The sequence below is a fragment of the Schistocerca gregaria genome, chromosome 5 (assembly GCF_023897955.1).
Source record: "Schistocerca gregaria isolate iqSchGreg1 chromosome 5, iqSchGreg1.2, whole genome shotgun sequence".
Classification (NCBI taxonomy): Eukaryota; Metazoa; Arthropoda; class Insecta; order Orthoptera; family Acrididae; genus Schistocerca; species Schistocerca gregaria.
Window position 1 is genome coordinate 341,562,921 of NC_064924.1, and position 12,497 is coordinate 341,575,417.

The 12,497-nt window shown below is 41.4% G+C and overlaps 1 protein-coding gene across 3 annotated transcripts in view; it reads left to right on the forward strand.

Annotated features, from left to right (window-relative positions):
- The window catches only part of LOC126272257 (hemicentin-2-like), a 1,823,560-nt gene extending 1,813,897 nt beyond the window's left edge, over window positions 1-9,663 (forward strand). For all 3 annotated transcript variants that reach the window (XM_049974974.1, XM_049974973.1, XM_049974975.1), the window contains one exon: window positions 8,853-9,663. In XM_049974974.1, coding sequence (XP_049830931.1) covers window positions 8,853-8,959 — 107 coding nt within the window. In that variant the 3' untranslated portion in view covers window positions 8,960-9,663. The remainder of the gene's footprint in view (window positions 1-8,852) is intronic.
- Window positions 9,664-12,497: the final 2,834 nt, after the last annotated feature.

Below are 12,497 nucleotides of genomic sequence, written 5' to 3' on the forward strand. Positions count from 1 at the left end.
AGTCACTTCCTTTCCTGTTCCACTCGCAAATATAGCACGGGGAAAACGACTGTCTATATACGTCCGTTGTTGTTGTTGTGATCTTCAGTCCTGAGACTGGTTTCATGCAGCTCTCCATGCTACTCTGTCCTGTGCAAGCTTCTTCATCTCCAAGTACCTACTGCAACCTACATCCTTCTGAATCTGTTTGGTGTATTCATCTCTTGGTCTCCCTCTACGATTTTTACCCTCTACGCTGCCCTCCAATACTAAATTGGTGATCCTTTGATGCCTCAGAACATGTCCTACCAACCGATCCCTTCTTCTGGTCAAGTTGTGCCACAAACTTCTCTTCTCCCCAATTCTATTCAATACTTCCTCATTAGTTATGTGATACACCCATCTAATCTTTAGCATTCTTCTGTAGCACCACATTTCGAAAGCTTCTATTCTCTTCTTGTCCAAACTGTTTATCGTCCATGTTTCACTTCCATACATGGCTACACTCCATACAAATACTTTCAGAAATGACTTCCTGACACTTAAATCTATACTCGATGTTAACAAATTTCTCTTCTTCAGAAACGCTTTCCTTGCCATTGCCAGTCTACATTTTATATCCTCTCTACTACGACCATCATCAGTTATTTTGCTCCCCAAATAGCAAAATTCCTTTACTACTTTAAATGTCTCATTTCCTAATCTAATTCCCTCAGCATTACCCGACTTAATTCTACTACATTCCATTATCCTCGTTTTGCTTTTGTTGATGTTCATCTTATATACTCCTCTCAAGACACTGTCCATTCCATTCAACTGCTCTTCCAAGTCCTTTGCTATCTCTGACAGAATTACAATGTCATCAGCGAACCTCAAAGTTTTTATTTCTTCTCCATGGATTTTAATACCTACTCCGAATTTTTCTTTTGTTTCCTTTACTGCATGATCAACATACAGATTGAATGACATCGGTGAGAGGCTACAATCCTGTCTTACTCCCTTCCCAACCACTGCTTCCCTTTCATATCCCTCGACTCTTATAACTGCCATCTGGTTTCTGTACAAATTGTAAATAGCCTTTCGCTCCCTGTATTTTACCCCTGCCACCTTTAGCATTTGAAAGAGAGTATTCCAGTCAACATTGTCAAGAGCTTTCTCTAAGTCTACAAATGCTAGAAACGTAGGTTTGCCTTTCCTTAATCTTTCTTCTAAGATAAGTCGTAGGGCTAGTATTGCCTCACGTGTTCCAGTCCGTGTGAGCTCTAATTTCTCGATCTTATCGTCGCGGTCCTTACGCGCAGTGTATGTTGGAAGCAACAGAATCATTTGGTAGTCAGCTTCAAATGCCAATTCTCTAAATTTTCTGAAGGGCGGTTCTCGAAAAGAACGTCACCTTGCCTCCAGGAATCCCCATTTGAGTTCGTGAAGCACCTCCGTAACACTTGCGTGTTTTTCGAACCTACCGGTAACAAATCTAACAGCCCGTTTCTAAATTGCTTCGATGTATTCCTTCAAACCGAGCTGTTACGGATCTCAAACACCAGAGCAGTATTCAAGAATACGTCGCACCAGCGTCCTATAAGCGGTCTCCTTTTCAGGTCAACCACTCTTGTCCCACTAAACAGAAGTCGACCATTCGTCTCCTCTACCACCGTTCTCACGTGCTCGTTCCATTTCACATCGTTTTGCAATAATACGTCCAGACATTTAAACTACTTGACTGAGTGAAGCACGATATTAGTAATACTGTATCCCAACATCTTCCTACTCATGCGAATTAACTTAAAGTTTTTCATATTTATTCATCACACTAACCGGAAATTTTGTCTGAGTCGTCTTGTATCATCCTGTAGTCACTCAACTTCGAATCCTTACTGTCCACCAAGGCATAAACATCAAATAACCACTGTTTGTTGCCCACCCTGTCAGCCAAATCATTAACAACAGTGGTCCTATCACAGTACCCCGGGGCACTCCTGAAAATACCTTTGTCTCTCACAAACAGCCGCCGTCGAGGACAACATACTGCATTCTATTACTTAAGAAGTCTTCGAGACACATATCTGTGAACTTATTCCAAATGCTCAAACCTTCGATAACGGCTTGCAACGGGGCACCGTGTCAAATGCTTCCCGGAAATGTAGAAATATGGAATCTGCCTGTTGCCCTCCATCCATTTTTTACAATATATCAAATGACAAAACGGCAAGCTGAGTTTCGCACGAGCGATGCTATCTAAAACCATGCTGATTCGTGGACATAAGCTTGTAAGTCTCAAGAATGTTTATTATATTCGATTTGAGAATATGTTCAATGGTGGTGCAGCAAACCGAAGTTAGCGATATTGGTCTGTAATTTTGCGGGTGCATTCTTTTATCCTTCTTATTATGCTGGAGTTACCTGCGCTTTTCTCCAGGCGCTTGGCTCTTTGTGCTGGGCGATATATTCACGATAAATGCAGGCTAGGTAAGGAGCCAATACCGTTGCGTGCTGTAAGCAAATATAAGCTATAAGTTGGCGATTCATCTTGTAATAAAATGCATCCAGTCGCTTTTTTAGTTTTTTGACTGGTTGCATATTTATCACCAGATAAATCGCGTTTTTAGTTTTTTGACTCACTGCATGTTTATTTCCAGATAAATCGCACAGTTTAAATCACAGTCGCAGTTTGTCATCCACAATGGATATACAGAAATATGACATGAGGTTAACGCTAACAACTGAGGTGGCCGTGTATCCTACGGTAGGGTCACCTGTATTGGATCCGGCTAAGAGTCTTCGGAAATAGGGAAATCCATACGGACCTACACTGAAGATCGATAGTTACGTGCTTTTTGTCTTCCAGCATATGTAGCTATTTAGCATGTATTCAACTGATTCATAGGGACTACAAGAAAGATTAAAGTCCTACGAGAGTATAGCTTTACCAGTTCTAACTGTGACGATATGAGACGCGAAAATGTCAAGTTCCACACCAGTGGTTGGAAATCGAATGACGCAGATAGAACGGTACTTTCCAAAATACTGGGTTTTGTAATCTAGAATCTCTGTTCTCGACGTTTTCTTGAGTTGGGTACAAGCGATAAATCATGCGTGCCGGCTCTCAGAAAGTACCATGGACTTCTCAGAGTGTGCTCCTCTCCATTCGTGTGTTGCCGCGAAGAGGGGTTCCGTGCCTCTTTTGCTATAAATAGTATCAATAAGTGTTGCCCGTATGGCGTTTTGTGGGAGGAGGAGGAGGAGGAGATTAGTGTTTAACGTCCAGTCGACAACGAGGTCATTAGAAACGGAGCACAAGCTCGGATTAGGAAAGGATGGGGAAGGAAATCGACCGTGCCCTTTCAAAGGAACCATCAAGTAATCTAGGGAAATCACAGAAAACCTAAATCAGGATGGCCGGGCGCGGGATTGAACCGTCGTCCTCCCTAATGCGAGTCCAGTGTGCTAACCACTGCGCCATCTCCCTGGGTGGCGTTTTGTGGAAACGGGGCTAAGTATTGTTCCGCCTGTTGCATGGCGGATTGTACTTTACACTGTTGCTACTCATTCCCTTTCCTATGCCACTCGCAAATGAAACAAGAGGAAAACGTCTCTCCGTACGCTTCCGTACGAGCCCCAGTTTCTCTTATATACTTCGGCAGTCCTCGTGCGAGATTATGGCAGTATGATGATTGTGCAGTATGCCCCAAATGTCAATCATCTAAAATTTCTCAGTAGAGTTTCACAAAAAGAACGTCTTCTTCCCTCCAAGCATTTCCATTTGATTTCATGGGACTCTTCTATAATACTCGTGTTTTGATGGAACCTGCTGGTAACTTTTCAACATTGCGCTTGATATTTAATAGCTCTGTGAAGCAGCTCAACAATAACTCTGTTTCCCAACACTACAGGATTGTTTCCACAGCCACCTTCATTGGCTTACGTTTTCCCATATTCAGAGCTGCCTTTCATCACACATAACAGAAATTCTACTCAAGTCATCCAGTATCCTCCTAGATTCACTCAAATACAACGTTTTACGGTGCACTACTGCGTTAAGAACCGAGCGAGGTGGCATAATAGTTAGCACAATGGACTCGCATTCGGGAGGACGACGGTTCAAACCAGCGTCCGGCCGTCCAGATTCTGGTTTTCCGTGGTTTCCCTAAATCACTTCAGGCAAATGCCGGTATGGTTCCTTTGAAAGGACACGGCCGACTTCCTTGTTCATCGTTGCCTCTTCCGATGGGACCGATGACCTCACTGCTTGGTCCCCTCCCCCGAATCAACCAACCAATCAACACTGTTAACAGCAAACAGTCGCAATCTCCTGTTTCCCCTACCCGTAAAATCATTTACGTGTATAGGGAATGAGAGGGATCCTATTATACTTACCCGTGGCATTCCTAATGGCACCCTTGTCTTTAATGAACACTCGCTGGCCAGGACCACGTACGGAGTTCTACTACTTAAAATGTCTTCAAGCCACTGACGTATCTGAGAACCTGTTTATATGCTCGGACTTTCTTAAGTTTGTAGCGTGCCAGTGTGTAAAACGCTTCCCAGAAATCTATGAATATGGAATGTCGCTCTTGCCCTCCATCCTTCGTTCTCAGGAAAGGGCAGTCTGAATTTCACATGAACTATGATCTCAAAATCGGTGTTGATATGCAAATACAAGCTTTTTCCCCCACGGAAAAAGATTAAATTCGATCTTAGAATATGTACAAGAATTCTGCAACAATTCAACGCTATGGATATTGTTTCGTAATTCACTGGTCCGTTCTACTAGCATTCGTATTTGTGGTACACTATGGAAGTCACCTACATCTACATCTACATCTACATCCATACTCCGCAAGCCACCTGACGGTGTTTCGTTCGGGAATTACCACTGGAAGAGAGATTCTCAAGTGCAACGTAAATATGGAGCCACTGCCGGTGAGCACTCTCTGTAAAACCGAGTTCAGATTCCATCTGGATCTGACGACTCATCTCTTTCAGCACATGTCCCGAAGATATAATCAACAAAGATAAAATCAACACATCAAATTAGATGGCTCCCAGCGAAGATCTCTTCAAAAACTGCCTTACAATCTATGTGAATTGCATGTATGGACGACTTTTGTAATATGATTCCGGTTGTTTGCAAAATAATGTAGAAATACTATTTCACCGCCCAACGCAACTGGTTTACGTGCCAAAGATAACATCATGCTATTGTGCTTTCACAGTGCTGTGAATCAGTAGCGAAAATGTAGTTTGGCTACGTTTCCCATATCTGAAAATGTAGCACTCATTTCAGTGACACTTTCAGCGGAAGTTGAACATTTAAATTGGAAAACACAGTCTTTGCAATTTCCTCTCGCAGCGTTGCTCTTTCTTTCTATACCGTCTTCCTCTGTATGAAGTACAGTGATTGTTATTTTTATCTTCAAGGGAATGCTGGAACTGAATATTATCTCATCAGTACAAAGACAATCCAATGAGTGTCTGCCGTACGAACGAAATCTGCTTTCTAACAGAATATAAATGGCAGTAGACTCTTAGCTGAGAGAAGCTACGTTGAGATTTCCGTTTTGCTGTTTTAATATACGAGGGGCGGTCGAAAAGTTGGCAGCCCAAGAAAGTTACCGTAATGTCTCGTTCAACCAACAACACTTACTTTTACGATAATCCTTTGTGGGTATCCAAGTCAAATTTCCAGCTTCACTAGTTTTGCCGCTAAGGTGCGTTGTATACCGCAGTGTACGCAAAATGGCGAACATCAAGAGAATCCGCAACCGTGCTGTGATCGATTATCTTCATCTCACGGAAGTGATGCCCGACAAAAATTACAGAGGACGTGCGGAATACACTTAAGGTCAGTGCTTCGTCTTAAGCAACAGTGAAAATCTGCGTGTCTGATTTCAAACGTGGAAGAAAGAGTGTGGAAGATGCGCCAGGAAGCGGAAGGCCTGTCACCGTTGTCACTGATTTAACTGTGACTGTAATTCACGACACGGTTTTGTAGGATCGTCGAACAACGTTGCAGCACATTGAAGTCACATTTGGAATCTCCGATGGGTGGCTGTGCTCCTGGACATTGTCGGAGCATAATTTGGGAATGCGGAAAGTTTCAGCTCGGTGTTTCCCGAAAGACTTGAATGCAGAGCAGAGACGGGAGCGTGTAGTGAATAAATCGTCCGCCAACTGTCAATCCAGCATACTAATGCACCTTCCTGTGCCGTTTGAGAGAAGAGAGAAAGAAAAGACGAAACAGGCGAGGAAAATTGGCGCTCGGAGTTCTTTTCCACGAGGACAACGCACCAGCGCACAACGCCCTAGCAACACTAGAAAGTCTGCTGTGACAGTGGGTTCTAATTGCGATGTCATCCACCATATTCTCCAGATTTGGCTTCATCAGTTTTTTCTTCTTTTCCCAAACCTAGAAAAAGACCTCAAAGGACGACGATTTGACAGTGATGATTCAGTGATTGATGCTGTGAACACTTGGTTGGACTCGAAATCGGAGACCTTTTTTTTTTTGTTTGAGTGATTTGCAGAAGTTATCTGAGGGTGCCCGCAAGTTATTAGTGTACACTGGTATTGTATTAAAAAATAAACTGATATTATAAAAAAATCCCCATCCTCCCCCTTGTACATTGTCTGTAATTACCCTAAATGTGAGTCAGTGCGGAGGTCATTTCTTAATCAAACCTAATAGATTTTTTTCTCCGCCTATCGGCTACGAAATTGTCTCCTTTCTAATGACGATAGTTTCGACCAGATGTTACCGCTAACCGTCCTTTCCTCCTTGAAATACTCTGAAACTCTAATAGCGTTTCTACGTAGAACGTATAAAAGACACTCGAATGCTAACGTCGCAGATGGAAAAAGTATGTAAATTGTTTAGTACTTCAGAATCAATCGCCATCACTGTTAGATATATTTACCCCACTGTGAGACAAGGCGGAAAATGCCTGCACGGAAAAACGTTGGCAGTTGCGTGCGGAACCATGATCATACCCTGACGTGTATCTATTTGTCCGAAGCAAATCGACGGGCACGAATATGTTTCTTCACGGCTCCAAAAGCGTGGAAGTCGGGTGGTAGAAATCTGGGTTGAGGATGTGTAAGGATTTCCCGGTGAAACTTCTGCAGGGTAGCCGAAATAATCTCCCAGCATGTGGACGGGAAGCTCTTACACATCCTCCATATAGGCCCGACCCGTCCCCATGCGACTTCCACATTTTGGAGTCCTGGCGAAACACATTCGCTACCGTCGATTTGCATCGGATGGAGAGGTTCATGCCTAGGTACAATCATGATTACCTGAGGAACCAAAAACATTTTTCCAAGAAGGCATTTACCGTCTTGTCTCACAGTACATTGAATGCATTAACAGTTATGGCGATTACGTTTGAAATAATAAACTGTCTAATTTCTTTCTTTCCGTGTCTCTGTTTTCGTTTGTCTATCCCTTACACTTATACTGCAAGAACGCCCTGTGTATTAATTCTGCAGTGGCTACCAATTTTGCAACGTCAGAAAGATCATTGTCTTACCGGTTTACACATTTTTCAGCACATTCAATTTGCTGTACTACTGATTATTGTTATTAGCACTGATATGAACTTAAAATATTTGTTTTAGTTTAAGGGAACTAAATAATTATGCCTGTAATTATCTTAAAATAACAGTATATTTTCAAAAATCGGCCACAGTACACTTGAGTACAAATCACGTCTCGTGTTTGATAGTCCAAAGTGAAGGAAACTACCTTTGTGCCCCTAGGCAACTGTGGGTATTCAGTAATACATTTAATATATGATAGCTCTATCAGGTTGTTCAGTGTTAAGAAAACAACAGTTTCATATAATATTTTTCTGACCTTTAATACACAGGACATTTAAAAAAGGCCGGCCGCGGTGGTCTCGCGGTTCTAGGCACTCAGTCCGGAGCCGCGCGACTGCTACGGTCGCAGGTTCGAATCCTGCCTTGGGCATGGATGTGTGTGATGTCCTTAGGTTAGTTAGGTTTAAGTAGTTCTAAGTTCTAGGGGACTGATGACCTAAGATGTTAAGTCCCTTAGTGCTCAGAGCCATTTGAACCATTTAAAAAAGAATATGGTATTTTGTAAGCTACGTCATTTTCATTAGCTTTGATTTACATCGACGAATTATACATGACACAACAGCAACTCAAGCAGTTTGTCATGTAACTGTTATATTCTAATGTAATATGTCGCACAGCATAAACGCAGTTGGCACATTCCCCCCAAACCATTGTTACCATATCTGGAGTAGTCGTTGCAGTTAAAATCTGGAAATCCCCAACACAGAACTCACTGGAACTGTCACCTCGCATTTAATTTTGTTGGCTGATTTCTTAACCCCAAGTGCAAGAAGGGGTAATATGCTCAACGATTTGGTTTGTCAGTCCTCACCGTTCCATACCCTACAACCTATTTTCAGAGTGATGTCAGCATGCCAGAGCCTTAGCGATGACAGTCTTGTTTAAAAGAGATGCACTTTGATCTGTAATTACAGATCAAAGGCTTTCAAGCAATCACATCCCAGAGATTCTCTATTCGGATTTTCCATCTTTACTGCCAGCGCCACAAGTAACAATTTGACATAACAGACCCTGTTGTTCTTTCATCTTAGTGCTGAATAACTTCTATAAACCAGCTAAGAATTATGGTATACCCCGCTATTCTTTTTTAAATACTGTCTATTTTGATGAGAAGAAAGGTGTGAACTGTTAACTCGATTCATTGGTAACGTTAAAGTTTAGGAAGCGTAACTTAGAAATGTTTTACTTTGTGTGTCCCAACATGTAAGTAGTACTCGCGCGCACACGATGAGAACTTCTTTTGTTTCTCTCCCTTTTCGCCTTATCTGTTATCTCAGGTGACAAGATGGCGGCCATACAGCGGAGGAAGACGTCGTCCGGCTCTGACGTGGACGCCGTGCTGTGGTTCGTGATCCTGCCGCTACTGGCGCTAGCTGCCAGATAAGTTCGTCGCCCGCGACGAGCCACGAACCCCTGACCGCCGCCTGGAGGCCGGCGTCAGCCTCTCTTGTCGCATCGCCGGCGATGGCGCCAGTGCCATTCTAAACAAGAAGTTTTTCACCAGTCGTGACTTTTGTCCCCCCTTGTGCCACAGAAGTATTTCACTATTGCTTGTATTCTGACCCGATCCCAGTGTAAATGTATTTTAAGGACAATACCGGAACTGTAATGAATAGAGTATGGACTTGCAGATGATTCTCTTTCGTAGGTTTTAATAAAATGTTTACTGAAAACTGAGACTCTTGACTACAGTGTAAGAGCCGCCTACATCGTTCGACGAGTTCTCTGTTCGTCACAGTTAATCATTCTCTTCTGAAGCAGAGAAGTCCGATGGGAAACTTAGAGGCCCACGTAAGGAGAAGAAATTTGAAATCCTGTACATCAATATTTTAATTCGATGTAACTGTTACAAATTTTAAACTTTAAGCTTCAATTATTGACATTTAAAAACATTTAATTACATTTAGGATACTATATTCAAACGTTGTAGCCACTCTAATTTTCTTCTTCGTTAGCTTAGCATCAATTATGTAAAGACCATAATTTTTATATCCTATGTTATCATGAGTAAAAAAAATGTGTACATAGCATCTAGATATATTGATTCGTAAAGAATTCCATTAAATCTTGAACTGGTAAATATTTTTATAACGTGACTTTTTAATGAGGAAAGTCTTCTTTACGCTGAAGCATCAATTTTTGGCTTAAAATTTCGCAGTACTGGAGATCACACATGAAATGCTAAGGTAAGGTTGTGCTGAAGCTGAAGACTGCTTGAACACAGTAATCAAGACACAAAGGAATTAAAGGCATTGGCAGCCACCGGGCATTGATTTATATAAATGGGGCAGGTAGAAAATTTATTCCATACTAGGATTCAAACGTACGTCACCATTACACCAACCAGTCACAGTGGTGTACACAACCGCACAGACTACCCTCCCGTCATACCCAAATGCTCAACTTATGCAACACACTATTACTACAGTGGCCCTGATCATCAGCGTTATTACTCGAGGCATCTCGCCGATTCAAGTAAGAGTTCAAGCTTAGTGTGCATCTGCACTGAAGGGATCATTGGATGACACTGCCTTACTTATAAACAAAAGATATAGAACAACGTAATATTCTTCTCGGCATATTCATGCTGGAAATGATACGTCGTTAAATTTCTCCGACCTTTCAACGTACTTATCCCGGCAGTTAGAGGGGGATCTGCAGTTTCAACAAGGACTTCGAACAATGGAAGCATATAACTAGCTCTATTTTTCACTGATGTATCCACGTCGATTTTCAAATTCAGAACTGATCCTATAACATAAATTATTGCTACTATACAGTTCAGTGGAATGGCGTCTCTTTCTACAATTCACTCTAGAATATGACCGCTACATACCTGCTCTTCAAACAGCTACCTACATTTCACATATTCATAACGGATAACGTACACAGTTGACACACGTGACAACAGTGTTATTACTTTCGAAAACAAGAGGCGACAACTCATAATGTAACGAGAAAGGGGTCATGAACTATCGACTACAAATTGCAGATAGTTTTCTGTTTTTCGAAGTTATCACCGAAACCGTAATAAAATTCTTCTGTGGTGTATCTTTTTCTCTTGAACCATCATACTATTCTCCAGCAAATGCACGTAAACAACGTGTATTACGACAACATTTATCCCATTTAATTAGATAGCTCGTCATAATGTCATTAACATCAACCTAGGAGCGTGTACTACCACAAATAGTGTCAAATGAAAGCAACTTTGTTTGCCAAAGGTACTGATAAATATTTATTGTTTTAGCATTAACGAAGTAATTTAAGCTGTATGATCAGAAGAAAACTAACTGGTTAGCTGCTCATTGGCCAGTAGCATGTAGGTCACTAACAGGAGGACAAGAGCTGCATTCTGTCATACTTTTCTGCTGCGAAGAGATGATTACGAAGGAATGTTATCATATTAATAAGAATGGGATAACATTACACTGGGAAAAACATGGCGACGTTCAGTGGAGATGATAAATTTGTAATGGAAAAAAGAAGGTTGTTCAGGAATACTAAAGGTCGTGGAAGAAGGAAAACACACAGAACATTTCCGTAGATTGTCCTACATTGACAGACGTAACTAAGGACGCTACCATACCTTGCACATTCGATGCAGAAATTGGTTTAACTGTAACGGTTGACATATGATACACAATAAATTTGTGTATCAATACATCTTGGCTGCTCCGTTGTTCCTCTTCAAAAGACGCTATCCCTACAAATACGGTAACCCTCTGTTAAGGAGCTGCTGGTATTACTGTACTCAAAATAATTTTGGTCTGCAGCCCGTTTAAAATGAAGCTTAACGATCATTTATTAAAGCTGTGAGACATAACGCTTATAAATTAATTATTCCTTCTGCTCTTGGTGCTATAACTGCCCTACCATGATGAATCGTCATTAAAGTTGTTCTGAACATCATCTCCTTCTCCTTCTGTTCACACAGTGTTGTCACTGCTCTAGTTTCACTTTCTTTAACACATCCACTGTCCTCATGTGCAGTAAAGACAAGACGTTTCCATGTAGTGTTCATCAAATAGTTCTACAGCTCCACTTTTTCACGCCGACACGACGACACTTTAATACACGACACAGTCTCTCTCAAAGCTAACGTCACTTTGTACGACATCTAGACACACCTTATTAAATGCTCCATTCGATGCCAAATCACTGTTCACCACTTTCTCAGTTTACTGACTTTGATAAAAACCTTGAACTGGAGCACGCTTGAATTACAGATTACTTTAACCCCCCAGCTCACACTCACAAGTGTCTTCGTCTCCTCTATCGTGTACAACACTCATTACAATTAATCCTAACTGGGAATACCAGTTAATAAATCAATTTACGTTAAATTATTACTTTTCACATGTTTTCACAATGGGAATAATTTTATAAACAATGCCTTTTGATAACAGAATACATTCACACATTTATTATCGGCGGATTAACAGAAAATTAGTCAGTAAATGATTGAGAAATTACACTTAAAACAAAAGAAGAAGTAATCACACCACATCGCCCACTCAGAACAGAAAATCGCAGGATAACAACATTTCTGTCTCACGTTTATCGAATTTAACGAGAGAACGTCATCACTCGAGAGCGTGCTGAAAGGTAATACCTCCTAATTTTTTTATAAAAATTCTTGAAGACTTGTAAGTAACATTAATGTTATTAATATTTTGGAGTTTTATTTCACATTTGTGCATATTTGCTGCACTCTGCCGCTTCGAATTTAAGATGAAACTATGTTAGCTTAAGTACGTAGGTACGTGAGATACATCGTGCTGTGATGTAGTCACGAATTCTTCGTGGTCGCCTCTGTCCTTCGCAGCAAGATGGATGTTCACAGTGCGTTCCACGGACGGCTCTAATGCGGTCCTACTGGTGCTTATTTTCAGGTGGAAGGGCGCAATCTATTTGAGTGC